The sequence below is a fragment of the Anomalospiza imberbis genome, chromosome 8 (assembly GCF_031753505.1).
Source record: "Anomalospiza imberbis isolate Cuckoo-Finch-1a 21T00152 chromosome 8, ASM3175350v1, whole genome shotgun sequence".
Classification (NCBI taxonomy): domain Eukaryota; kingdom Metazoa; phylum Chordata; class Aves; order Passeriformes; family Viduidae; genus Anomalospiza; species Anomalospiza imberbis.
In genome coordinates, this window is record NC_089688.1 from 18,690,344 (window position 1) to 18,714,218 (window position 23,875).

At 41.0% G+C, this 23,875-nt stretch overlaps 2 protein-coding genes and 1 long non-coding RNA gene across 3 annotated transcripts; 1 reads left to right on the forward strand and 2 right to left on the reverse strand.

Annotated features, from left to right (window-relative positions):
• Positions 1 to 4,542: 4,542 nt before the first annotated feature.
• Positions 4,543 to 5,985, reverse strand: CH25H (cholesterol 25-hydroxylase). Its single transcript, XM_068197607.1, has one exon. It carries the CDS (start codon positions 5,930 to 5,932, stop codon positions 5,108 to 5,110), a length of 825 nt encoding a protein of 274 aa, XP_068053708.1. The 5' UTR covers positions 5,933 to 5,985; the 3' UTR covers positions 4,543 to 5,107.
• Positions 5,986 to 9,351: 3,366 nt separating this feature from the next.
• LOC137478075 (uncharacterized) lies at positions 9,352 to 13,640 on the forward strand. The gene is made up of 2 exons (XR_011001383.1): positions 9,352 to 9,499; positions 10,604 to 13,640. It is a non-coding gene; the product is annotated as an uncharacterized lncRNA (long non-coding RNA).
• LOC137478074 (putative lysosomal acid lipase/cholesteryl ester hydrolase) lies at positions 12,363 to 23,816 on the reverse strand. The gene is made up of 9 exons (XM_068197608.1): positions 23,655 to 23,816; positions 22,079 to 22,199; positions 18,918 to 19,116; positions 18,522 to 18,631; positions 17,752 to 17,888; positions 16,166 to 16,312; positions 15,791 to 15,862; positions 14,685 to 14,756; positions 12,363 to 13,926 (listed from the first exon to the last, which is right to left on the reverse strand). The coding sequence occupies exons 1-9, from the start codon at positions 23,757 to 23,759 to the stop codon at positions 13,687 to 13,689; spliced, it is 1,203 nt and encodes a 400-aa protein (XP_068053709.1). The 5' UTR covers positions 23,760 to 23,816; the 3' UTR covers positions 12,363 to 13,686.
• Between the last annotated feature and the right edge of the window lie 59 nt (positions 23,817 to 23,875).

Genomic DNA, 23,875 nt, shown 5'->3' on the forward strand with positions numbered 1-23,875 from the left:
TCTGAGCATGGAAGAGGTACTCCAGTCCATGTGTCTGTAGACCTTTTTAACTTAGTCTTATGCTTGGTGACACAAAACCATATTTGCATTTATGCTGACTAAAGGTGGAGTTCCCTGTTGCAGGTCACTGTGTTTTGCTGCTGTGGGAATTTCCAGAAAGAAAGAGATAACAATAAGGAAAGGCTGAGTGTGGATGTGGAGTCTGAACCATTCCAGCAGCAAGAACCTGAGGGCTGAAACCATCTGTGCTCTGGTGGGAAGGATATATCAGTGCAACACTCCATCCACACCTGAGAGCACTGCACCTGCACCAAGGGACAGAAGCAAAAGCACTTCCCCACCCTCCTTTCTCTTCTCCCTCTGTGCACACCAATAGCCTTGATCACAGCAACCATTCCAGACTGGGAGACAAGGTGATTAGTAAGCTTTTAAAATCTTCTTTGAGAAGCAAACAGTTTGAAAAGAAGGATTAAAAACTCAGCATCGTTTTCCACAGCTGAAGGGCCCACTGCATTGGTTCCGTTCCCTTTAAAGCCTGGAATGCTTCTGCTGGTTAGTTTGGGGAAAGCATGGGACTTTATTCAGTAAACAACTTCAAATTTCCCTAAATTAGAAACACATTTAAGTTTTGGAAAACAATTGTTTGGCAGTTGCTTTTACAAGGGGACCATGCTGCAAACACAGCTCCAGACTGTGCTACAAAGACCTTTCAGGTTGGATTGCACTGAGCAATTCAGGAGCAGCATTGCTCAATATTTGAGCATGCAAATCCAGGACTTTGGCATGATTTACATGTAAATGTGATGCTCGGTTCACACTCCAGTCAGTCTCTCCCCCAAGGAAATCTGTGAATAATTCCAGTGGGGATTTGTACTTTCAGAGAGTCCAAGATAGATGATTTTTTCAGATACAGATCCATTACTAGTTCAGAAAGGGTTGCATGGATTTGGGCAGGTAATAGAGGAAGCTTAATACTTGTGCATGGAAGCAAGAATAAGTGAAACTGAAGTGACTGCTGAGGCCACTAAGATAAAGCCACATCAGAGTGATTCATTCCTTCCAATGATATTGAGAGGCAACAGATGACAATTAAGTGTTCTGTCATCACAAATAGCTTCAAAATTAATTTAGAGATATCATTACCCAAAGAGATGCTAGTTTTTCATTTAATCCAGGTAACACACTAGATTAACCAAGTCACTAAATCCATTCTTGATACAGATTATTTCTCATAATAATAAATCACAAAAAATCATAAGAAATCATAGTTATAGACCAGAACTGTGTAGGTTTTCTCCCGTGAAGTGCTTGCACTTGACCAACATGAGGGAGGATGAAGCCTTTTCCAGCACTGAACATTGACTTGGCAGGCTCTAAGCATCATATGCTCACTCCAAAGCACATGAGGAGCCCACTCTACAGCAGCACTGGAAACACACCCACCAAGTACAAGCCTGTCCCTTTGCAGTGTTGTACTCTTATCTCAAAATTGCCAAACTGGGTATCATTTGAAAGACTCAGACTAAATTTCAAGAGAAGTATAGGACTAAATTGCCAGTGAGAATTTGGGAACTCCTGCAATTCACAAGAACAGTAAAGAGTTCAGCATTTAATGTGTGCCTAAGACTTAAGACAGAGAAATGCATAAAATCTTCTTTCTCTGAGCTTTATTAAATTTTGAAGATATAAAGTGGACAATAGCAGCACCAAAACCATTCATTGTATAACTTCAAAGGTCTCTGCAATCATGTTCTTTACTCACAAATGACCACAGTTCAGCTTCCAGCAGATTAGATAGGAAGTCTGTGTGTAACACCATGTCACATTATAAAGAGGAAGGAAGCTAGGAGAATTTTGGAACAGAAGAGAGAAAGTTGGGTTTGGTTTTCTTACATAAGCCCTTACAAGTGAGTGTCATGCCCTTCCTTTTGTCTGGTAAAGATTTGTGGTAAAGACCATGGGGAAATGCAAATATAGGAAGTAACATCTATAAAATCCTGTTTTCAAATCTCACCACTATCAATACACAGAATTTACTGTTCTCTCACGCTCAGTGGCACAGTATATGCTGAGCTTTCAATGAAAACAGGAAAAAAAACAACCCTTATTTGCTTTATGTCCAGTACATGTTTTCATTGAATTGCAAAGGCCTGAAGTTATGTGTTTGTTTGGGTCTCCTTCTCATGAATTTTTCTCTAATGCACAACTAAACTTAAGACTAAAGTAAACTGCTACAGAAAGCACTTCCAAGTACACACAACACACAAATGGATTCAATCCCTCAGAGTTTAGAACCTAATTTACCTTCTAAAGCACTGGAGAAATAGGGAACATATATGCTAGGATTATTTCATCATGAGGATGAAATACAGATATTTCTAGTATGGGATTCAAAAAAGCCATTCCAGACATGTATTATTCAAATATTCATTTAACAACCTTTTTTTTTTTTTTTTTTTGTTTTGAGCATTCCAAGTTCTTGCAATAATGAGTCTTTAAACTGAGGTTCCAGGTCTGATTGGCTATAGATTAGGTACAGATACAATCTGGGGGAAATTCCACAGTTGAGGAAACACATTCTTGGTGTGTGTCAGAAGTGATGCAAATGTTGAGGATTGTCTCCTTCCTTTGCCAGTCTGATCGTCCTCAGTAGCTGTCAGGCTACATTGTCAGTGCCAAATCAGACAATCATCTCACTTGACTTAACAGCAAGCACAGTTTTGCCTGCAGCTGACTAGAATTCTCCAGTTCTAGTACTATATAAAGTACTATATCTACTCTTAAGCTTCATATGAAAAGCAGAATAATCCCCATGAGTTTACTTACAAACTTTCTTGTGGCTTTTGCTCACAGGTTTCCTACAGCAATATATGCAAGTACCAGTTAGCCTTACCCTTGCTTACTCAGAGAGCCAATAGTACATGACTGTTAAAGTGTACAGTTACAAAATATAGTGTAAGGTAAAACTCATTGAAACTACAAATTATCCTTGCCAGATGCTCAGAATTTGCCAAGCTGAATTAAGTGGGATTTCTAGAACAGAAAAGATAACTTTGGGACATCTCAAAATGGCTAAACAGCTCAAAGAAATCAGAAAATGTTTTTTTCCTCCTGCATTCAGCAGAAAAGAAGGAACACTTCCCTCTCTTTCTAGAACACACCAAAATACCTAAGATTACAACCATCAGAAAGACTGGGGACTCTTCCTCACAGTTAAATAGATGAATGACAGATTCCAGTATTATTTTAAGCCTCAATTTTTTGCTCTCAGTGTGCTTTGTGTTCTTAACAAGGAAGAGAAGGGTTGTTCTTCTGTGATATCCAGAGAGCAGAGAGAGTATTTGAGTACTCTCAGATTGCAGCATTTTGTATTGTTTATGAAGATGTTTATGAACATTTTATCAAAAAGATGCAGTGTCTCAAAGTGCTGCTCCCTTTATAAATTCACATTGCTGGAAATACTAAGGGTTCTCTTTTCTACTAGACAAACAGCCTCTGTAAGGTCACACAAGCCTCTAGACAACATCAGGACAAAGACATTTTTGGATGATGATGTTTAAGTGTTCTTTCCACACTTTCTACATTATTTGTGCTTTCTCTCTTTCCATCATCATCCTGGGAAGTTTATTAGTAATACAGGATGGGATGATAACAAGCATTAAAATGTTTTGTAGGAGACATTAGACACCCGTGCGGATCTCTGCTGAGTGAGACATCAAAGACTTGCTTATCTCTTCATGCCTAGTTTTTTCAGTGTGACTTCTATGAGATACATTTTGATCTTCTGTATATAGCTGTTCTAGCAAGGCATAGCCATTCTGTTCTGTCTCAGGATCCTGAAAGGTTCAATTCTATTCCCCTGAAATCTGCTTGAAAGAACTATTTACTTTGTAGAAACCCTGTTTATATTCCTTGACAGGATTTTGCATGCAAGTAAGAATTAATTGATATGATTCTGAAGGACCAATGCTCCCATTTAAAGGGCTGCTTAGTAAAATTTACTCAAGTGTCTCAGAAATATTATAATAAAATTTCACTTACTTTTTAAACTGCATTCTTTAATATCATGTTTCTACAAAATTGAAAACGCTTTTAAAATAACATATGACTCTGGAGTAAAAGTAAACTACTCACTTTTGAAATAATATTACAAAACTCTGCAACACTGAAATTAAAATGAATGTCAGTCTCTTTTCCCAGTTAACAAGTGAAAAGACAAGAGAAAATGGCCTCAAGTTGGGGCAGGGCAGGTTTAGATTGGATATTAAGAAAAAGTTCTTCACTGGGGGTTGTCAAGCACAGGATAAGGGAAGTGGCTGACTCACCATCCCTGGAGGTATTTAAAAGATGTGTAAATGTGGCACTCAGGGACAGGGTTTAGTGGTGGACTTGGCAGTGTTAGGGTAATGGTTGGACTCTTTCTTAGAGGTCTTTTCCAACCTAAACAGTCATATGATTTTATAATTCAAATAAATGACACCCATGCGCAAGGAACCATACCTGTTCCTATTATGAACAGAGGAATTAATAAAATGAAACATATTATGATTTTAAAAGAAAGAACATATTTATTCTCTATTAAAAAGAGACAGTACATTAAGGTAAAAAATATAAATATCAAAAATCATTTAACAGTTAGCCAACCACCCTGACTTGGCAGCAATATTTTGCAAAATCATTGCGCAACAATTTTTTCTGGCAGATTAAACTCCACAAAATCCATGATGTGTACCTTTTCTGTTTACATCATAAATCATCCTACAACAGTAAGATAATGTTCTGGCGTATGTCTAAAACATCATACAGTAACATGATACATGCTTTATGAAAGCTTGAAAGAAGGAAAGGAGAGAGAATGTCTCTTAATGCTTCCCTTAAACCTCAGACTCAAATTTAAGCAACAGATATTCACTTTTCCATTTGCAGTCACTTAACACAGGCAGTTCCAAGTACACACACAAATACACAAATATATTAAGAGGATTTGTTATAAATAGCTATTGCTTTTGTAGGCAGCTTCAAATATACAATCTTCTGTAGGTCTTTAAAAAAATAATGTTCCAGTTTAGTCTATAAAAAATAAGAGTTCATCTACAGGTAAATATTCTTAATTAGAATGTGACTCCGTGAATGTCCCAAAGAGTTTGTCCCAGTGTGTGAAGTAAGGAGCATAGTTTGATTTGAATTTCAGATGGTGGAGATCATGATGTGGTGCTCCTCCGTACAATCCAAAAGGCACAAGTCGGTGAGTTGACCATGGGAGGTCATATCCAGAATGGTCCTCCACTGACAAACCAATGTTTACAAGGAAGAAAATCATTTCTGTCAAAGGATGGCACCCCAGGAGCAGTGGGTTTATAGCAGCAAAAAATCCCAGTGAGAGCAACTCCCATATGCTGGAATACTGTGTAGTAAGGGCGAACGTCGACACGTGCTTGTGATGCACCTTGTGGAAGGTCTTGTAGAGCCAAGGCACCTTGTGATGAAGCAAATGCCACAGGAAGTACTCAAAATCAAATAGCAGCAGACAAACTGCTACTTGCAGAAGGACTTCAGGCAGCTCTGGAGCCATCACTGGTAGATGCATGGGTCTCCAGTACCAGTGTAGAAATGTCACCGGGAAGATGAAAACAACATGGTGATATACACTTTGAATAATGCAAGGCACCATCATTCCAAGACTTGGATAGTTCTGTGGCTGGATTTTGTATTTTCTCAAGTCTGGCAGTCTAATGCTTAAAAAGTCCAGTGCAATATATGGAAGACAGAAAGCCATGTATGCTGTAAAAGAAAACAGCACTGGAAAAAACGGTGACTTGATCAACGGCTCCTTTGCGGTGACGAAGTCCCAAAGAGACTGCAGGCACAACCTGTCCTGCTGTCCCTCCATCGGAGAGCTGAGCAGCACTCGGTGTGGCAGGCTGCAGTTCATGCTGATTGCAGTCTGACGCAGCTGGAAATCCTGCACGCTTTTATGCAGCCTGCTCAAGCAGTGACTCCACCCCCAGAAATTCATACATAGCAATATCGTTAAAGGGGAACTTCCCTTTCCTGTCATACAGAATGTGATATAATGCATTACAATCTCAGAACAGAATTAGCTGGCCAAGGTTATCAGCAGAGCTCTACAAGAGACTTGCACAGTAGGAAAAACAAGCAGAAGTGCAGAACTCTAATGCTGGAATTCAGAGAAAGAGCTGGAACATCTTCCACTACACTTAGTGCAGACACGTCAAAAGTTACTGTTTCTTTGTGTCATCCTCTGTTATCCTTTTGCCTTTACAGATAAGGCAATAAAAATTACCATTGGTTTTTTTTTTTTTTTTTTATGTGACTGCTACCTAAACTCCAGGTCTGACCTGTGGATATCTGGTGGGTAATGGCTGTGTGCAAACACACATTTCCTTAATGATCCCTTGGTTATAAAATAGCCTTAGTTAAAACCTTAAGGAGACCTACATACACTTCTAGTCTGGATGTGGTGGCTGTGACTTATTGCCCTCTAACATGACATTTGAGGTCATGTTCTCCTTTATGTACCTGTATCTACTTGACATGGAAAAATTCACCTGACATGACTAAATGCAAAATTGAGCCAACCACTTTTGAAGAACATAAGATCCCCCAGCTGCAGAGAAGAATACAAGGTTAAATCTCATTATGCTTCCAGACAGATGCTTAGTGACCAGTATTACCACATTATTACAATATTTACTCCATATCTCAACAGCTCTACTAGCAAGTTGATATGAGAATCCTCCTTTGCCCATGTATCAAATGAACATACGCACTTAAAAGATCCACGCATTAGTCCTATGTCCTTTAAAGGATCTTCCTCTGACCACAGGAAAGCACACAACAAGCAGAAGCCAGCAGGCTTGACTCCAACATTACTAATTTGCTAAAAACGTTTAGAGGTAAATGATGGAAGTTTTGATTTAACCACTAAGACATCACTTCTTTTGTGCTTTTAGAAAAATAAAGCTTTGAACATTTAGGGAAACAAAGCTTGCCATAAGCTTCCTATGAACTCACCTCTTTTGTCAGTAAAGCATTTATTCTAATATTGGAAATGAGGTCAATTTCCTGGATGACTTTATTAGCTTGTTCAGATGATTTTACTTCTTTGCTAATCAGAAAATAATTCTGATGGGGCAAATGTGAGACTGTATTTCCTTTCTTCTGAATAACTAAGAATGATTAATTAGCAGTGACCTTTTCTGAATATGCATGAATTTGTAACACTTAAGTTTGCTTTCAGTTTCAACTGTTTTCAATAGATTTTGTTCTCTCCTTAGGCTTCAAGAATTTTACTTAAGTGGTAACATTATCTGTGCTATTATTCAGGCAATCAGTAGGTCCTTGCTGGAGACCGGTTTTTACCTGTTCCACATATACTTTGGAATTCAGGTTCCTTACTGTTACAAGACTGTTTTGTTGAATTAATTTATTTAAATCATTTAAACTGTTGTGAATTAAAACCCAGCGCAAGACACTAATGTAACAGGTGAGGATTTATATCCAAGAGCTTTGTTTCAATCTTCTGATTCAATTTAACAATAAGGCATTTATAACGTGATCACCACCTGGGGCCAAGAATATTCATATGATTTCTGTTGATTTATACAGTCACAATCAGGAATTAAGTCTCCCAGATGGGATAAGCAATCCTCTCTTTTATTAGAATTATACAGGGAATTAATTTATTTTACAATGTATTCCAAATCTCACTAAAGGGAGATTGACAAAAATTGCTCAGCTGCCTTAAAGACACTCCTCTGACTAATCCCTACAGATACATGAAGTCTCAATAAGTTTTAGAGCCATTGCTGCCCACAAGCTATATTTTAAAGAATAGGCATTGAGTGCCTGCAGATTAGGTCATAGAAAAATATTCTTAAGTCCCTTAAGGAAAAATAACGGAATTCTGCAGTGCTATTTCTAGGATATCCTGCAACACAAAGCCCAAGCAAGGCGCAAGCGAGCAGCACTTACCTGGGAGGCTGGCGCCGCCCCGAGCCCGGCCCGGCGCCGCGGGAAGGGCTCCGCCGGCGGCACGGCTTCCCCACGGGAGCCCGCCGCGGGAGAATCAGTCCTCACGCATCACAGAGGACAGACCCCCATCCTCCAGCATCCGAGTCCAGGCTGTCTGGCTGAGCCACCAAATAGCATTTATCACGTACCTCTGCTCTGCTAACTTCAGTTTCCTTGACACAAAAAAGACAGAGTACACATAAACCCCTTCTGTACCTTACTCAGCAACGCAACCCTAGCTTTTTTCACTTAACTTACAATGCTGCCAAACATTCCCATGTGTTGCAAGAATCTCTCAAAAACTCACTCCGGCTACAGAGTTTAGGTTGAAGGGCACATAGTTTGGAATGAGGCCCCACAAAGGGTTTTAAATAGATTCCACATGAGCACAAGATGCAAGCACCTACCCCAGGCTGCACTGTTAGGTACGAGCTAGAACGTAAACAGCACAGTACTACAGTGGGGAGGAGGAAAACGAGGGAAAGTCAGCGGGAGAGAAAACTAGAATCAACATACTGAAACTAATGCAGCATTAGAGGAAAAAATTCTTTTTCCATCCTCCTCTTCTCCCCCTCTCTATGGGAGTATTATTGTTGCACCAGAGATAAAGCAACATCCCAGAACACGCTGAGCCCTCTGCCGGGAAAAGCGGGCTGGGGAAGAGGGCTGGACACTTGCTCAGGACCAGCACCAGGGAAGCAGGACAGGCACCAGGAGCAGCGGAAAGCACTGGCACTACCTGCTCTCCTTTTCAAGGAAGCTGTTACCATGCCGGCACAACGCGGTGCTCACGCCCGGACTCACCTGCCCGTCGAGCCGGTGCGGGGCCGCCCGCAGCCCCGCCCGGTCCCGCCCGCAGCCCCGCCCGGTCCCGCCCGCAGCCCCGCCCGCAGCCCCGCCCGGTCCCGCCCGCAGCCCCGCCCGGTCCCGCCCGCAGCCCCGCCCGGTCCCGCCCGGTCCCGCCCGCAGCCCCGCCCGGTCCCGCCCGGTCCCGCCCGCAGCCCCGCCCGGTCCCGCCCGCAGCCCCGCCCGGTCCCGCCCGGTCCCGCCCGCAGCCCCGCCCGGTCCCGCCCGGTCCCGCCCGCAGCCCCGCCCGGTCCCGCCCGCAGCCCCGCCCGGTCCCGCCCGGTCCCGCCCGCAGCCCCGCCCGGTCCCGCCCGCAGCCCCGCCCGGTCCCGCCCGCAGCCCCGCCCGGTCCCGCCCGGTCCCGCCCGCAGTCCCGCCCGCAGCCCCGCCCGGTCCCGCCCGGTCCCGCCCGCAGCCCCGCCCGGTCCCGCCCGCAGCCCCGCCCGGTCCCGCCGAACAGCCGCGGCCCCGCGCGGTCTCCCCGCGAGCGGCAGCGCCGCCCGGCGCCCACCTGCGGGCCCGCCGCCAGCTGGAGGATAACGGCACCGGGAAACGCTCCTCGGCTCAAAGCTGCAGGGATAACCAACTACACACTGCTTTGCAGCAGCACGGAAAGTTGGTAGGTACGGGTCTGTCACAGGCTTTATAGGTGTAATGGGTTTGGAGGGAAGGAGGGCGCTTGGACTCCATCTTAGATGTCTTTTCCAACCCTAAATGATTCTACGAATCTAACCTCCAGTCCCCTTCTGTTAATCTGCATATTCAAATGCAGGATCTGGATAAAAATAAGCGAGATAAAACTATCCTCCTCGCATCCCTGGTAAGCACCTTGAACCCTGAGGCCACAGGGATGCTGAGAATTTCAGGATGAAGAACACACATTCCTCTTCAGTTTTGATGAAAAACTTTAGCCTAAATGCAAAATACTTTTTTTCATAACAGAACCAACACATTTTCTTTATCAAATTTTTACTCTCCACCTCCCCAACCAAGCTTCATTGAAAACCTCTCCAGACAGTATCAGGCATAATCAAACGTCACTTTAATTAATTTCCAACAATAGCTTATGATGGAAAACTGCCAGTGAAGTAAATTGCTAATTCTCAAGCTTTACCTTAACACCATCAGTTTTCAAAACCACCAGGAAAATATCCTAAAATCCTTTCATTCAGAATTCATAACTCAGGAATGACAAATTGATTTGCATTCTCAGCAGCTTACAGGCATTATTTCTGGAAGAGTCAGAATGCAATGCAGACACTTCCACTCAGAAAATAAGAATTAGGCAATCATGTTACAGGTGTGGCTAGTGTCCATCCAACCTTCATAATTTTTTATTTCATTGACGATTTCAATTATTTTGGTCATATAAAGTTTATGAAAATAGGCTGACAGGAAGAAAGGCAAGCTCCTGATGAGCAGTGCTGCAGCATGAGTTTGTATTTTATAACACAGTAGAAGGAGAAGACATTATAAATGCTTTCATTACCAGAAAATCTTCCCCCAGGAGCCATTTTATTAGATATCCAAAAACCTATCCAGTCATCAAGGTTTCTCTCTCACATCTTACAGAGTAAAGCCATTTGTAACTTTTAATGATATTAAGGAACCTCCGTTTCATTTGGAGGGGCTTTGGGGGTTTTGTTTGTTTGTATGGCACATTCACTAGAAATAATTTCTAGAAAAATTTGTTCCCAAGCTGACAAAACTGTTTCTCTTGCAGGGCCCAAGTAGGAGGTCTGTTTTACCACCTCTTCCTATGCTGAGGCACTTCTATGCTGCTTGAGTTGATGTATAAACTTTTATCAGTGCAATCACTAGCCATGGAATCACTAACCAGTGTAAAAATGCTCTGTGTGGAGCTAGTGCATCATTCGGTACACTCCGCTAACAAACACCATCCTTAGGCCTTCTGCATGAAATGAACACTGTAAATATACTTGCAAATGACTGCAACAAAATCCTTGTCAAGTTCCAAGCACAACATGAGGACAAAAACAGGTCTTTGTGTTATCCCTGAAATACCCGATTGTTGTACATCTCTGTCAAAGCCCTGGACCATGCATTGTCTTCAGCTGCACACAGGTCTGTGAGTCTGATGATCCATCAGCTGAACAGGGACTACTTTCTTCTGCCTTTCTAGCAGTCACTAAATGCTGAGACCAAGCCAGTAGAAAGTGTCCCATGCCCTCTGTTAAGCCAGGGCACTTTTATACTGTCCAAAGCTGATGTTCAGCCAACCTAAAACAGCACATACATACATACCTGTAACACAGAGGTCCATAGTACAGGCACTCAGTATTTAAGATCTGCTTAGAAAAATGTACTACTCATCACTGAACTCTTAATTCCTCACAGGTGATTCTAAATAGACCAAGCTTCTCACTCATGTCCTCTATGTTTGGCGTGTCTTATTTTGCACAGTTCTTTCCACTGACACCTCTTCAAGTTTCTGTCACACAGGGCCTGCAACTCCAGTGAGACAGGGAGAACTGAAGTAGCTCACAATTTCCATAAATATCCTTATTTCAGTGAAGCAGAGAAGCTCCATAATGGCTTTTGTGTAAAGCTTCCAGTATTCTGGCTTTATTTCCAGGCACACAGGGTGTTCATCAGCTGACAAAGGTGGCAACACATAAGATTTAATACACTCTACTGCACAACTACAGTATTCAGAATGTACAGAAAGGTACAGCCTGAGCACATTTATTACTGAAGGTGACAAAGGTCAAAAGCTGGTTCATGTGTACTGTGGCAAAGACTAGCTCCCTGCCTTACTATGTGATTAAATGCCATTTATGAGATTACCAGAGTCTGTTAAGCAATCCAATTACCCAAGGATTAAGAACATGATACAAGAAGATTTCCACGTCAGTGGTTTAAAAGAAGCCTCACCTGAAGGCTTAGAAAATTACTCCATCTTGTGAGTAATTATTTACAATTATTACCTTACTTAAAAGTCTCAGAGAAGTCCACCTAAATAAGAATGGCCTTTTATGCTTGGGAAAAGCTTCTTTCAGAGAAAAAGTAAAATGGAAGTTCACTTAGCTATTTTACTTTTTTTCTGTACTTGTTCTATGGATTAGTAGTTGTGAAAAATAGACTTGGCTTTCTGAATTCTGTCACAAAGATTCCCATGCATTCATGAAACTGGAAGTGAAACACCATACCACTCCAAACTCTAAGCAAGTCTCATGTTTATTGAAATAGCTCAAGCTTAACAAACATGATGCACATGGCTCTTGCCATACCACATACCCTCACAACTGTTAAATTAGCCACCCTGGATTCCTACAGAAGCTTCCCTTCAGCACAGCAAAGTAAAGCACATCTGGCTGTGCTTTACAAAAGCCAAAAGTCTCAAGAACCAATGAACCACTTCATCCCTAAACACCACCCGAGAATTCCCTGAGTCTGAATTAGGAATTAAAAAAAATACCCAAAGAAACAAGTCCTAATGTACAACCTGTGTCTATTTCTGCAATTTTTTTTTAATAAAATAAGTTTGCCTCAATTTAAAATGCATTATTTCCTATGATGCCTAGAAAGGCTCTTTATCCTGTTGGGATTACTGAAGAAATCTGAGTTGAATCCAACTATGGCACAGAAATTATCATCTGGACTGAGGCAACTGACTCTGAAGATTGTTCATTTGGCACAGAACTTTGATGCACCTCAGAGAAACCAAAGTCCTCTGCACAGTCAATGGAAAGAGCTCCAAAGTCAGCCCCCTGAGGCAGATATGAATCCTCTTCCCCATTAAATGGGGTCTTAGCCCCAGTTTGAAGTAGACAAATTGAGCTGCTGTAATACTGTCAGGCTTCTCCAGGCTGTTATTTAGATCCTGAAAACAGTGGTGGGGAGCACCCTGTAAGTGGTTAAGAAGTAAACAGATCTTCAATGCAGCAGACGATTAAGGGGAAAAGTCCACAGAATTTAAATCACTCAAGCTGTAGAATTAATGCTTTGGCTCTTCTCTCACCAGCAGTAGACTGGGGGATCTTGTTTTCTAGTTAGTGGTCAGTGCAAAACAGAAGCATGTTACATCACTCTCCTTGAAAGCCACAACCTATTGACAAAGTTAACTGAAAATGGTTTTGTTTGAACATTACTCTTGTTCCAGGAATATGCCAGGGCGAATTCGAATTGCAACCTCTATCCACAGCTGGTATGTGAAACACTAAAGGTTTCAGGGATACCGTCAAAGCAAGAAAATTCAGCAATGAATCAGTCCCAAAATTGGAGATTTTAACTGACAGTGGTTTCTCTGGCTTCACTGCAGTTCTTCTGGGCAATATTGAAAAGGAAGTAATCTGATTTTATGTGATTGGCTAAAATAATACCACAGCAAAAAGTCACTAAGTGCTTCGTAAAGTGCCAGCACCAAAAAGGTCACTGCAGTACTAGAAGTACTTCTCAAAGGTACTTAGAAATGGCCACATACTGAGAAATGGCTGTGTTTTATGCACAGTGAAACACTTGCTCTAAGTGTCAAGCACCTGAGGTGCTGAATGGAATAACTTGTCTTATTTGTCTTTCAGACAGGTGACTAAATTTATGTGCACATGACATACTCTTTTTGTGCTAGATCCTACTGCTGTGTTTTGAGTACCATGCCACTGTGTGCAAAATAAGCAAAATACTGTGAAGAGAGAGAAAATACTGAGAAAAAACAACTAAATATTAATCCAATTTAGTAGTCATTGCTGGCATTTTAAAAATGCATCAGCCTAAGCAATGTAGCATTATTGCCAGAAAAGTGTATTTTCCAAAAATTGACAAATTCCTGGTGAACCAATACCCATGTCAGTTTAGAGATAACTTCCTAATCATGTTAATTATTTCATTATACATGCGGTAAGGTGCATCAAGGCCCCAGATGAAATCCAAATGTTCCCACTCTGGAATGTTTTTGTGGTAAACCAAATTGGTGATCTGAGTGAGCAGCATAGCAACATCCTTTGGGTCTGCCAGCCAGTCCTGTCCACCAGTCCACACCGCAGTTGGTACAGTCATCTCTTTTATTTTGTAGAAAGGGGGAGTAGACTGAGGAGAGGGAAAGTGAAAACAAAGCATTAGAAAAAAAAATCTTTAGTATGATCCTACAAAGCCAGTGTAACATACTAGCAACTGCAAGAATGTGTCAGATATTCATTCTCTCTCTTGGACAGCTAGAGATGGAGTCCTGGCTCAACCAAAAATTTAACTGCAAGAGTCCTGCAATATTATAGCACGTGAAGCAGTAAAGATGTAGTTTGAGGAGTTTACAAAGACAGCAGAGTAGCAGGACCTCAGAGAATGCATCTCATTCAAGGTATTTCAACTCTAATCTAAGGCCAGAAGTGACTGCTACTCTGAAAGTATGATACTGCAGTATTCTGCAGTCACTAAGAGGCAAGGGACAAAATATTTTTGGCATTGTATACAGCAATTTAGAAACAAAAATGCATGGAGACTAAACAGACTAAAGATAAACAGTAGACATGAACTGACAGCCTGTGCCTTATGATGAGAAGTGCAGGGGGATCTCATGATCTAGACTGGCAGGACTTCCCCTCAAGAAAGTGTGTGCCACTACAGCTTCATATCCAAATGTGAGCCCCACACTGACTTAGGACTACCTCTTGAGCTCTACAGTCCCAGCTGGTTTCTATTTTTGTTGTTTTGGAAAAAGCAGATCTCCAGTCTGGTTATTGGATAACACCAACAACTCTTTAGCATGCAGCATAAATACACCACCCAGAGAAGTGCCCAAGGACTATTTTCTGTGACACTCTAGAATTATAGATGTAAAAGATGTCTACCTGGTTATAGTGAGCCATATTTGCAGCTTTGCTTCCCCAGTCATAAGCTTTGAGTTCCCCAGACCTCACAGCCTAGAAATAAAAAACACACATACAAAGAACTGCAACACTACCAGAAGAACTAAAAAGTGTAGTCATCTGGAGAACTGGCAACCTAAACAAGAAACAGTTGAATGCCAAATATTAACAAGGACAAGCGTGACTGCTTTGCCCAGTGTCACAGGAATGGAAAACATTAACATTTAATACCTTTTGTCCCTTAAGATTTCAGACTTTCTCATAGCAATGGTAAAAAGATTATGGAAAACAGCTTAGTGTATCCAAAGCTAGGATGTGGAAGCTCCATGTTTACTTCTGAAATATTTACCTTGATATCTAAATTTGTATGAATAAAGCAGGGAGCTTTCTTAGCAAGCCTATTCTGCATAATTTACCATCTACTATTTTTTCAGAAACAGAAGTTTATGTAACAGGGATCTGGGAAAAAAAAATCTTCACACATTTGTTTCTGAGCCAACCCTTGAACAGCTGTGTACAGTAGAACACATTGCCTCTGATTAGGTTACCAAATCCAGCTACGAGATCACAAGTAGCACTGAACACTGATTCCATGGGAAATGTCTCACTTGTCAGCCTCCTGACCAAGCTTCAGGCACAACAGCATCACAGGCATGAAACTGCATTGAGACAAACATCAAAATACACTAACAAAATATAAAATGAAGCCAAACAGAATAGAACAGAAAATCTGCTGCTTTTCACAGGCTAAAAATACAACCTGTAATCAAAACAGAGTTTGCTGAAAGGGAAACAAATACTCCTTACAGCATCTCTCTGAGGGAAGGTATTCTGCCATATTTTTTGTTGGTTATGGTACTTCCAGTTACAATATTTTCAAATAAATAGTGAAGAGGGGTGAACCACCATAAATCCTTATCATGAAAGCAGCTGCAGTAAACAGCTGCCATTCTAACTTTTGGCAGTTCCAATTCACTTGGGCTAGGCTGTACATATATTTTGGCATTTTATTTCACTTAAATATCAGACACATCAATATTCTACAAACAAACCAGAGTCATGGGCTCTTTAGATTCTGGAAACCCTACCTGGCTCCAGTGGATCATGTTTTGTACAGATGTTCCTGCAGGGCAGTGTGTTGAATACACATCCACTCGGCTCTGCAACAAGATCATTAACATGGTTTACTCCTCCTCACAGGGTATCAGTTCTACCCATTGTTGCTTCCTGAACAACTAACAAACTATTCCATTCCACTTAAAACTGTTATAAACAAAAGTTAACTGAGTCATACATACAGATGAGATAAGAAGTTTGGGGGATTAATTGCATTGAACAACAGAACTCTCAAGCTGAATTTTAAACCTAATAATGGTATCCCTTAAGCATTTTTTATATATTCAGTCAATGCTGTGTTAGAGTTCGCAATAACTTAGCTATTAAAGAAAGTCACTAGAACACACCATATTCAAGTTTCTCTCATTAAAACCGCATAGAAGAAAGAATAGGTTGCCACAAAGGTCATCAAGTATTCTGTGGGTGCAAACATGGGTAGCAAGCCACTTCAGCAAGAAATTCTGAGGAAGGAATTGTTTCTTTCCAAACATGTCCTACAAAATAACAAACACAAAAGACAAGCATGTAATTGCATAGAATGACCTGTTTTCAGTTTTTATACTACAACACTCTTGAGGTAATTATTTGCATTTGCACTGGTGATGGTGTGTCATATGAAAATCATTGATCTCCTTATCAGCATTGTCATGGTTAGTGCTTGTGCTACAAATGGTGCAGTACATTAACCCCACAGAGTACATGGGAGCTAGGAAAATCTTGCAAGAATTTCAAACCTAACCTCAAAATCAAATAAATTTTAAATTCAATAATTTATAGTTATACTGTACAGCTTTTTGTCACCAGATTGTTTAAGGCTAAAGTATGTTAAACTTTGCCTGCTAATTTTAAATGGCTTTGTACTTGCAACTTCCTCTCTTCAAACCATGAGAGAAAAACAAGTGCATGAGATGTGGTGACCTCTTCCTCTTGACGGGTATTTTTAAATTGTTCAAGGATTTTAAAGTGTCCCACTAAAAACTTCCTTAAAATTGACACAGTTCTTTAAAGATATGACTGACCCATGGGTTTGTCACTGTCAGATTCTCCTTGCACTGCAGTTTTTTGCAAGTCACCATGAGAATCAAGTTCCTCAGCACATGAACATCTGCACAAGGCACTGATCACCTGCTAGTCTCATTAGACAAAGTCCATTATGCAAGGAATAGGAGATCACAATGATTAGTGTTGCTTTTATGTTAGCTGCCTTTAGAGCAAGGAACTAGTACTACAGACAGACTTTAAATCAGTACAAGCTAGATCAGAAGGGGGTTTATGTCACAGAACAAACAACTCTGTGTGGGAATCACCATGGGTGGTGGAAAGAAAAGTGACAGTTAAAAATGACACACAGCAGGGTGTTCACAATGTCTGACTTCAGGCACTTACTGCAGCCTGCCTCTTTCCCCTTGATGTTAATGGGGAAGAGGTAACTCCTCCAGAGGATGATTCACAGCATCTAAAAAAAGCTGTTGCCCTTAATCACCCTCTAAAGGATCCTCTTCCAATACTAAATGGTTGCTTGTGAAACAGATCTGTTAAAGTTCATGGACAATTCATGGACGGTATTCTGTATAAAGATAGTATACAACTCTTCTAAAACATAGTGGCTAGTTAATCATATGATTTTCCTAGCTTAAATTATAGAAACCTGTAAATGGAAAAACAATTTTATTCCACCTATTAAGCTGTAATTGTAAAATACTACTTTAAACTGATGCAAATTGTCTCAAAAGATGATAATAAAGCTACAGAAGACACTGTTGACTTCAAAAGCATCATTATTGAATAACTGACCCAGAATCCTTATCATATGTTACTCTCTAATCCACAGCTATTAACATTCCTTCCTATGCTATTTTCATAAGCATTTCCTATGCTATTTTCAAAGGGGTATACCTCATTTGGCTTGAAACATTTACACTCAAATACAAACCTTGAGCAGCATGTCAGGAAACAATCCCAATTTTACCAGAGGGCTAGTGGCAAACTTGACCGTAGCTACTGGTGCCAAGGCAAAGAACATTTTGATTTTCTTAGCCAGCTGTGGCAAAGTTGAAAAAGCAATAAAAGCTGTGAATAATATAAGAACAATTAACAAACCTCAGTGACACAAGTTAGAGAAGAATTCTATATGGTAGAAATTCTACAAAAATCTATGAGAAAGTGTGTAAAAGTATTTTTAGATTAATAGTTTAACTATATTGCAGTATCTAGGATCAGGTTAAATAATTTACATTAACCCAGTTAATACAAAGCCCAAATTAAACACAGTAATTCAGAGGACTTGCTTTCTTCCTGAAAGCAATTTGATGCTTACTAACCCAACATGCCTATCTCTTTCTAAAAGAAGGTCTAAAGCACATAAGGTAGGCCTTACATGCAAAATATTCTGGAAATGGGAATCTTTATTCTCTGTGTCTGATGAGTCTAATTTTATCATGTATAATTCATCAAATTTTTGATAGAATCTGTACTGCCAGCTACCTGTGACTTTGACTTATCAGTCCAACAGCTTTCTACTTTTAAATATACACTGAAAGATCATGTCTTTTCATTTTCATTCTGACTAATATTGCATAAAGCCACTAAAAACCAAAAGCAGTAGTTTTCAAGTGCCCTAGTTTTTAATCACTAAAACACCTATGTGGAACTTGATACTATTACAAACACAATATGTCCTAATATATGCATCTCTCCACATACCCATTGTGGTGCCCTGTGAATGGCCAATGTAAAATACTTGTTCCTGGCCAGTTTTCTTCAAAATAAAGTCCACTGAGGCTGGAATGTCATACTTAGCCATTTCATCAAAGCTACAAAGCAAAGACAGAAAGTCAGTTGTGTAAGAAATCAGTGAGGAACAGCTGACAGAGCTTTCCTGCACAAATCTGTTGTGTGGACATAAAGAAAAGCTTCTTTTGGATGAAACAGAACTCTGATGATTGAGTTTTCAGTTTTCTACTGACTACCTATGAGTTTCAGCACACCAAACCGACCTCAAAACTCCCCTTCACTGTCCCTACATGTGTGACAACACATGTAACCAGAAAAAATTATCCTGCCAGTTCACAATGTGACTGGATAGCAAAACAAGGATACCTGAAAACCCAGAATTCTTCCTGCTTCACTGTGAAGTGTGTGTTTTTCCTGGACCAGGTGTTCCCTCTGCTGTTTCCCAGCCACACATCATAGCCAGCATCTGCCAGCATAAAGCCAAGGCTGTTGTAATCCAAGTTTGTGATCCAGTTGCTGGCATCTGCAAGCAAACCATGCTGCAGAAACACTGCAGGTCTTGGACCTGAAAAAGAAAGTGTTTATGATATATTCCTGTTCGTTAGGCATTGCATACCTAAGAATAATTCAAGTGAACTATTGAAAGTCTGGTTTAGATTTGCACTTGAGTATTTAATCTACTTACTTTATCTACTAAGAACAGCAATTTGTATAATGGTCATAGTGCCATGAAATCACATGCTTTTTCACCAAAAGCTACTTTTTATCATTAAGAGTTTTAAACTAGCAACTTCTTAGCTTCATAACTTGAAGCTTAAAACAGACAAGTGTGTAATATATAAACATGAAAAAAACAGGAGCCACAAGAAAAATACAGGTAGCCCTTACAACTGTTTCAAGCTCACAGACTCAGAAAAGTGGCCCAAACACAGTGGCAGTTTTAATACTTATGAACTTTCCCCTGCTTCCACACGTGGGGAAGGCATTCCCACGTATGTGCTACTGAGGTCTTTGTTTTCCAGTCAAAGCAATGCCAAACTACTGTGCTGAGCTGTGGAAATCTCTGCAACTAGTATTGATATTATCTCTGTGCAACACCCTTCCATCATGAAAGCACGACCTGAAGAGCACTTCAGTAGCCAGTAAAGGAATTTGTGTTTCAGAGGACTTTCTCCCTTTAATTAACTAGTTGTAAGAACCACAGTTAAGATCCAGGGAGAATTTAAGAAGACTCTCTTGACTCCCCCATCCTGAAAAAGGAAATGGCATCTTTATGTGGGATACAGATTTAAAAATTGAAGGTTCCTGCTTCTACACAAAGAAAATCAATAAACATCTAATCCCTTAGGAGAAAAAAGGCCTTCAAAAACCACAAAGACCTATCTCTGGTTCTTAGTAGCACAGGTGTTTTGGCTTTTACTTCTGCTCTGAAAACTGAAAACAGGTAACATGACAACCAGCTCAGTGCCAGAGCTTACTCAGGAATTTACCTCCTCCAGTGACATATTACTCTGCCATGATACAGACTCACACAGTACTTCCTCCATTGATAACTCAGACTTGGATCTTTCAGCAGAAGCAGATAAATCATAACTTCCAGTCACCTCTATCGTCCATCAGAGGTCATGTCCATAAATGTTTGCTGCAAGTTTCATATTCCAAATTAACAATACTCCCCTTTTTTGGATATCTTTATACTTGTGGCAAGGAACCTCTTGACTGCCTTCTTTTCCCACTCTGTTAAAAAACCCACATGGCATACAGTCCAGGCAAGCAGAGCAAGTGTGCCCAACTGGCACTGGTGACAGTACAGTTCAACATAACTGTTTACTCTGCTGCACTAGTAATTTATTATCTTAGAAACAGGATTGTCAAGCCTTACATTGAATTTGTTTTCAGTAATATTCCACTTCCCATTGACATCTTCTTCTCTTTTACTAAACTCAGATCAACCAACTTCTGAAGTTTTGAAGAACAGGCTCTTTCAAGCTGCTATTGCTTGTTTCGTAACATTGCAAGGGGAAAACTGCTTAACTGCCTTAATGCTTTAATTTTGTTCTCATACTAACCTCCAATATCTGCCAGTTCCTTTTTCACTTTACCAAGCAGTCACCAGATCTCCATGTGAACTGCACAATCATATGACAAACTGACTTGGATAATAATGACTTTCTATCACCTATGATCATAAAACCCCAGAGGGGAAATAAGAAAGGTGAGTCCTTAAACTACCCTCTCTGCATAGAACATTTTGTTCTCTTTGCTACAGACCCAAGAAGCTGAAGACAGATTTCCTTCCACACCCTTCCTACCCATGCTATGCAGTTGTTTTAAGTTTTTTTACTAAAACAAAAAATCCTCGATGTTTTGCTTTCAGGTTCTCTGTACATTTCTCTTTTTTTTTTCCCCTGAAGAATGGTGGGGTTTGTTCCAAAACATCACATGGTACATAATTCCAAGGAATTCTATTCACATTATGCAGGTATTGCAAAAGAAAAATATGGCATATATATGCTAAGTCAGCAGTAACACATCATTGGTATCTGTCTGAGAAAAGATACCAAGTCTATAAAAACTTAAGATCAACATGAACTTTGAAATCTTCATTCTCCCAGAAGCTCATTCTTCCACAAATGTGCTCAGTAATCCTTGTTTTCTCAAATTAAATCACTCTGCAAAACATGAACTTGGGGTCGAGGGCGTGTCAAGGGGGTATGTGGAGAATTTCCAGAAGTCAGGAAACTTCTGTTTACTTATGTCATCAGTGAAGGATTCAACAAAATCAGCATGCACAAAGGCAGCCTTTTTCCTGTGGGCTTCTCTGAAATTAAATACAAAGACACCTGCCAGTTTTGATGGGGCTTGTCCATGCACTGATCTTTACACACTCCTTGTGAAAGACAACAGACAGTGCAAACATCCTAAGTCATACAAAACCAACAGATAAGCTCAGGAAGGCTGTTGGCCTTTGACAGGGGAGAGGGTTTTTCCACAGGTCTCGTTCACACCCAAGGCTATAGGACAATCATAAATTTCTTTTGGGAGCTTCATGTTTTTACTTGTAATCCTAGGATTTTTCCAGTCCAAAGTATTCTGAGGCATTCCTTAGAACAGGTAACTTCTATGCAAATGAGCTGCTGTTATAGGAATGTCTGTAGAACTTCTATAAGGGATGGTGGCAAGGCTGACAACAAATTCAGCCACTGCACTGACACTGTTAATTCCATAGGCAGTTTGTGAGGATAGCAAGTCAAAAGGTATGTGTCTCTCTTCTTCACATCTGTCTCATTTTTAAAGCATTCTATCATTCAGTCCTCACAAAAGCCTTTGCCCATATTGCTCCCTTGTAATTTTGAGCTTACATTATCACTATTCTCTCTGTCCCCCACCTCCTCACCTGCATCTCCTCCATGGTCTTAAACCACAGTAGTCCTTTATCTTCTTTTGGATTATTACAGGAACAGAAGTTATATAATGCAAAGACAGCATTTTCATTTTTTCTTTTTCCAAACAGACATAAATCTTACCTTCACTTCCTTCATGGCCTTTTCTTCCATAAGGTATTCTGTTAATGGAAAGAATATATCCATCTTCTGTTGTCACTTCATATTCCTCACTAGGGTATCCTCTGAAGGTAATAATTTCACTCTGAGGAGAGAAAATAAACCATCTTGGAACCAGACTGCCAGGCTCCTCAGTCCACTAACACATGCAAAGTACCCTGGGTTTCTTCTAAAGACTGGAATGTGGAATTAAAGGGTATGGTAGTAATATGCCATCTGCCTATCAGGCAAATTTTCTTAATAAGACATCCCAGAACAGACTCAGGAACGAGCCAGACTGAATCCTAGGAATCTGCAAGGATTCCCTAGACTGTCCCAGCCACATGGTGCTTACAGCGAGAAAGAAGATGAAGTGTTGAAAAGGAGATTATGGTAATAGGGCAAAACACCAAGAGCCAGATTTGTCAGACAAAAATTGAAACGGTCTGCTCTCAAGAAAACAAGTAACATACAAGTGAAGCCAGAAGAGAGTCACTGGCATCACTGCAGGAGAGAAGGATGTGCCATTTCTTACCTTTCTCCTCAAACCAGTGCAGAGCTTTTAAGTGACTTTACTGTCAAAGCAAACAGGAAAATAATAATAAAAAAACCTCACACCTGTTAAATGCTATGATTTCATTACTAGGTTTAATTTCTCATCTCTTATGTCTTGGGCTTTATGTTATTTTATTTGATGCAGCTCCACTAGGGCAGTGAACTTGCTATGTCATTGGTTTTATGCCACCAACCATGCCTTGAGAAAATATAAGAAATGCAAGACATGGTCAGAGTTCCTTCTCTTAGAATGCTGGGCAAGGAAGAGGAGAAGAATTTAATTAAGCATGCTATTTTTTTTAAATGTGTCAATATGTCTTTAATTATTCACAGTGACATTAACATTCCAAAATGATTTTAAGGCTAAGTGTTATTCCAATGCTATTAGCCTTAGACTAAATTATTATTTTCAGTCCTTTAAAATGTATTTACATGATCCAAGCACTTCTACTCTTATACACCTTAAGCATTTCTATCTTGAAGCATCTTCTCACACACATGTGAAAGACTGGCACAGTTTTGATAGGGCAGAGGAAAGAGCAACTCATACCAACAGGAAATATTTTAGCTACTGCAGCAGAAGGAGAACAAAGTTAAGAGAGTAAATCCAAATGGGGAGAAAAGCAGTCGTGGGTAAGAACATAGGAGCATGGTGCTCGGAACTTCACCGCGCTTCACGAACATTCGCTTTTATAGCGGCTCCGAAAGACCACGGCAAAGAGCCGCTAACAAAAATCCACGGGTCTGCGTCAGAAAGAATGTGAGAGAAAGAACAAATACAGGCAACAGCGGACCAAGAGGACCTGGAAGGAGAAGCAGACAAGGCGGACGTGTAAGCCTCGGGTGTGAGCGGCTGCAGCAGCGGGCTGGCCGCTGGCAGGTGGCTGAAGCCGCCGGGGCTCTCGGCGCGGCTGCCCAGCTCGCCCAGCCTCCCCTGCCCGGCTGCAGCCCGCGGCCGCGCCGCACACAAGGCTCGGGCACTCCTCCCCGCGGCCGCAGCACTCACGATGTTCATGTTCGTTTCGGGGTCCACATTCCTCCTCCCTGCGGCGAACGCGCCCGAGGCGGCGATGCTCTGCAGCAGGAAAGCAGCGAGCACCAGGCCCCGCATCCTCGCCCTAGGAGAAGGAGCCGGGACAGGGCGGCCAAGCAGAACCCGGCGCTACAAGGGCTGCGAGTCGAGGCTTTTGTGCCACCCCTGGTGACAGGGGCGGGAGCAGCGCGGGG

Coding starts and splice junctions, on each gene's coding strand:
- CH25H (XM_068197607.1), bottom strand. CDS start 5,932: ATGAACTGCAGCCTGCCACACCGAGTGCTGCTCAGCTCTCCGATGGAG.
- LOC137478074 (XM_068197608.1), bottom strand. CDS start 23,759: ATGCGGGGCCTGGTGCTCGCTGCTTTCCTGCTGCAGAGCATCGCCGCC. Junction 17,889..18,521: donor TTCACAGGGCACCACAATGG/GTATGTGGAGAG, acceptor TATTATTCACAG/CTTTTATTGCTTTTTCAACT. Junction 13,927..14,684: donor ATATGGCTCACTATAACCAG/GTAGACATCTTT, acceptor CCCTCTCCTCAG/TCTACTCCCCCTTTCTACAA.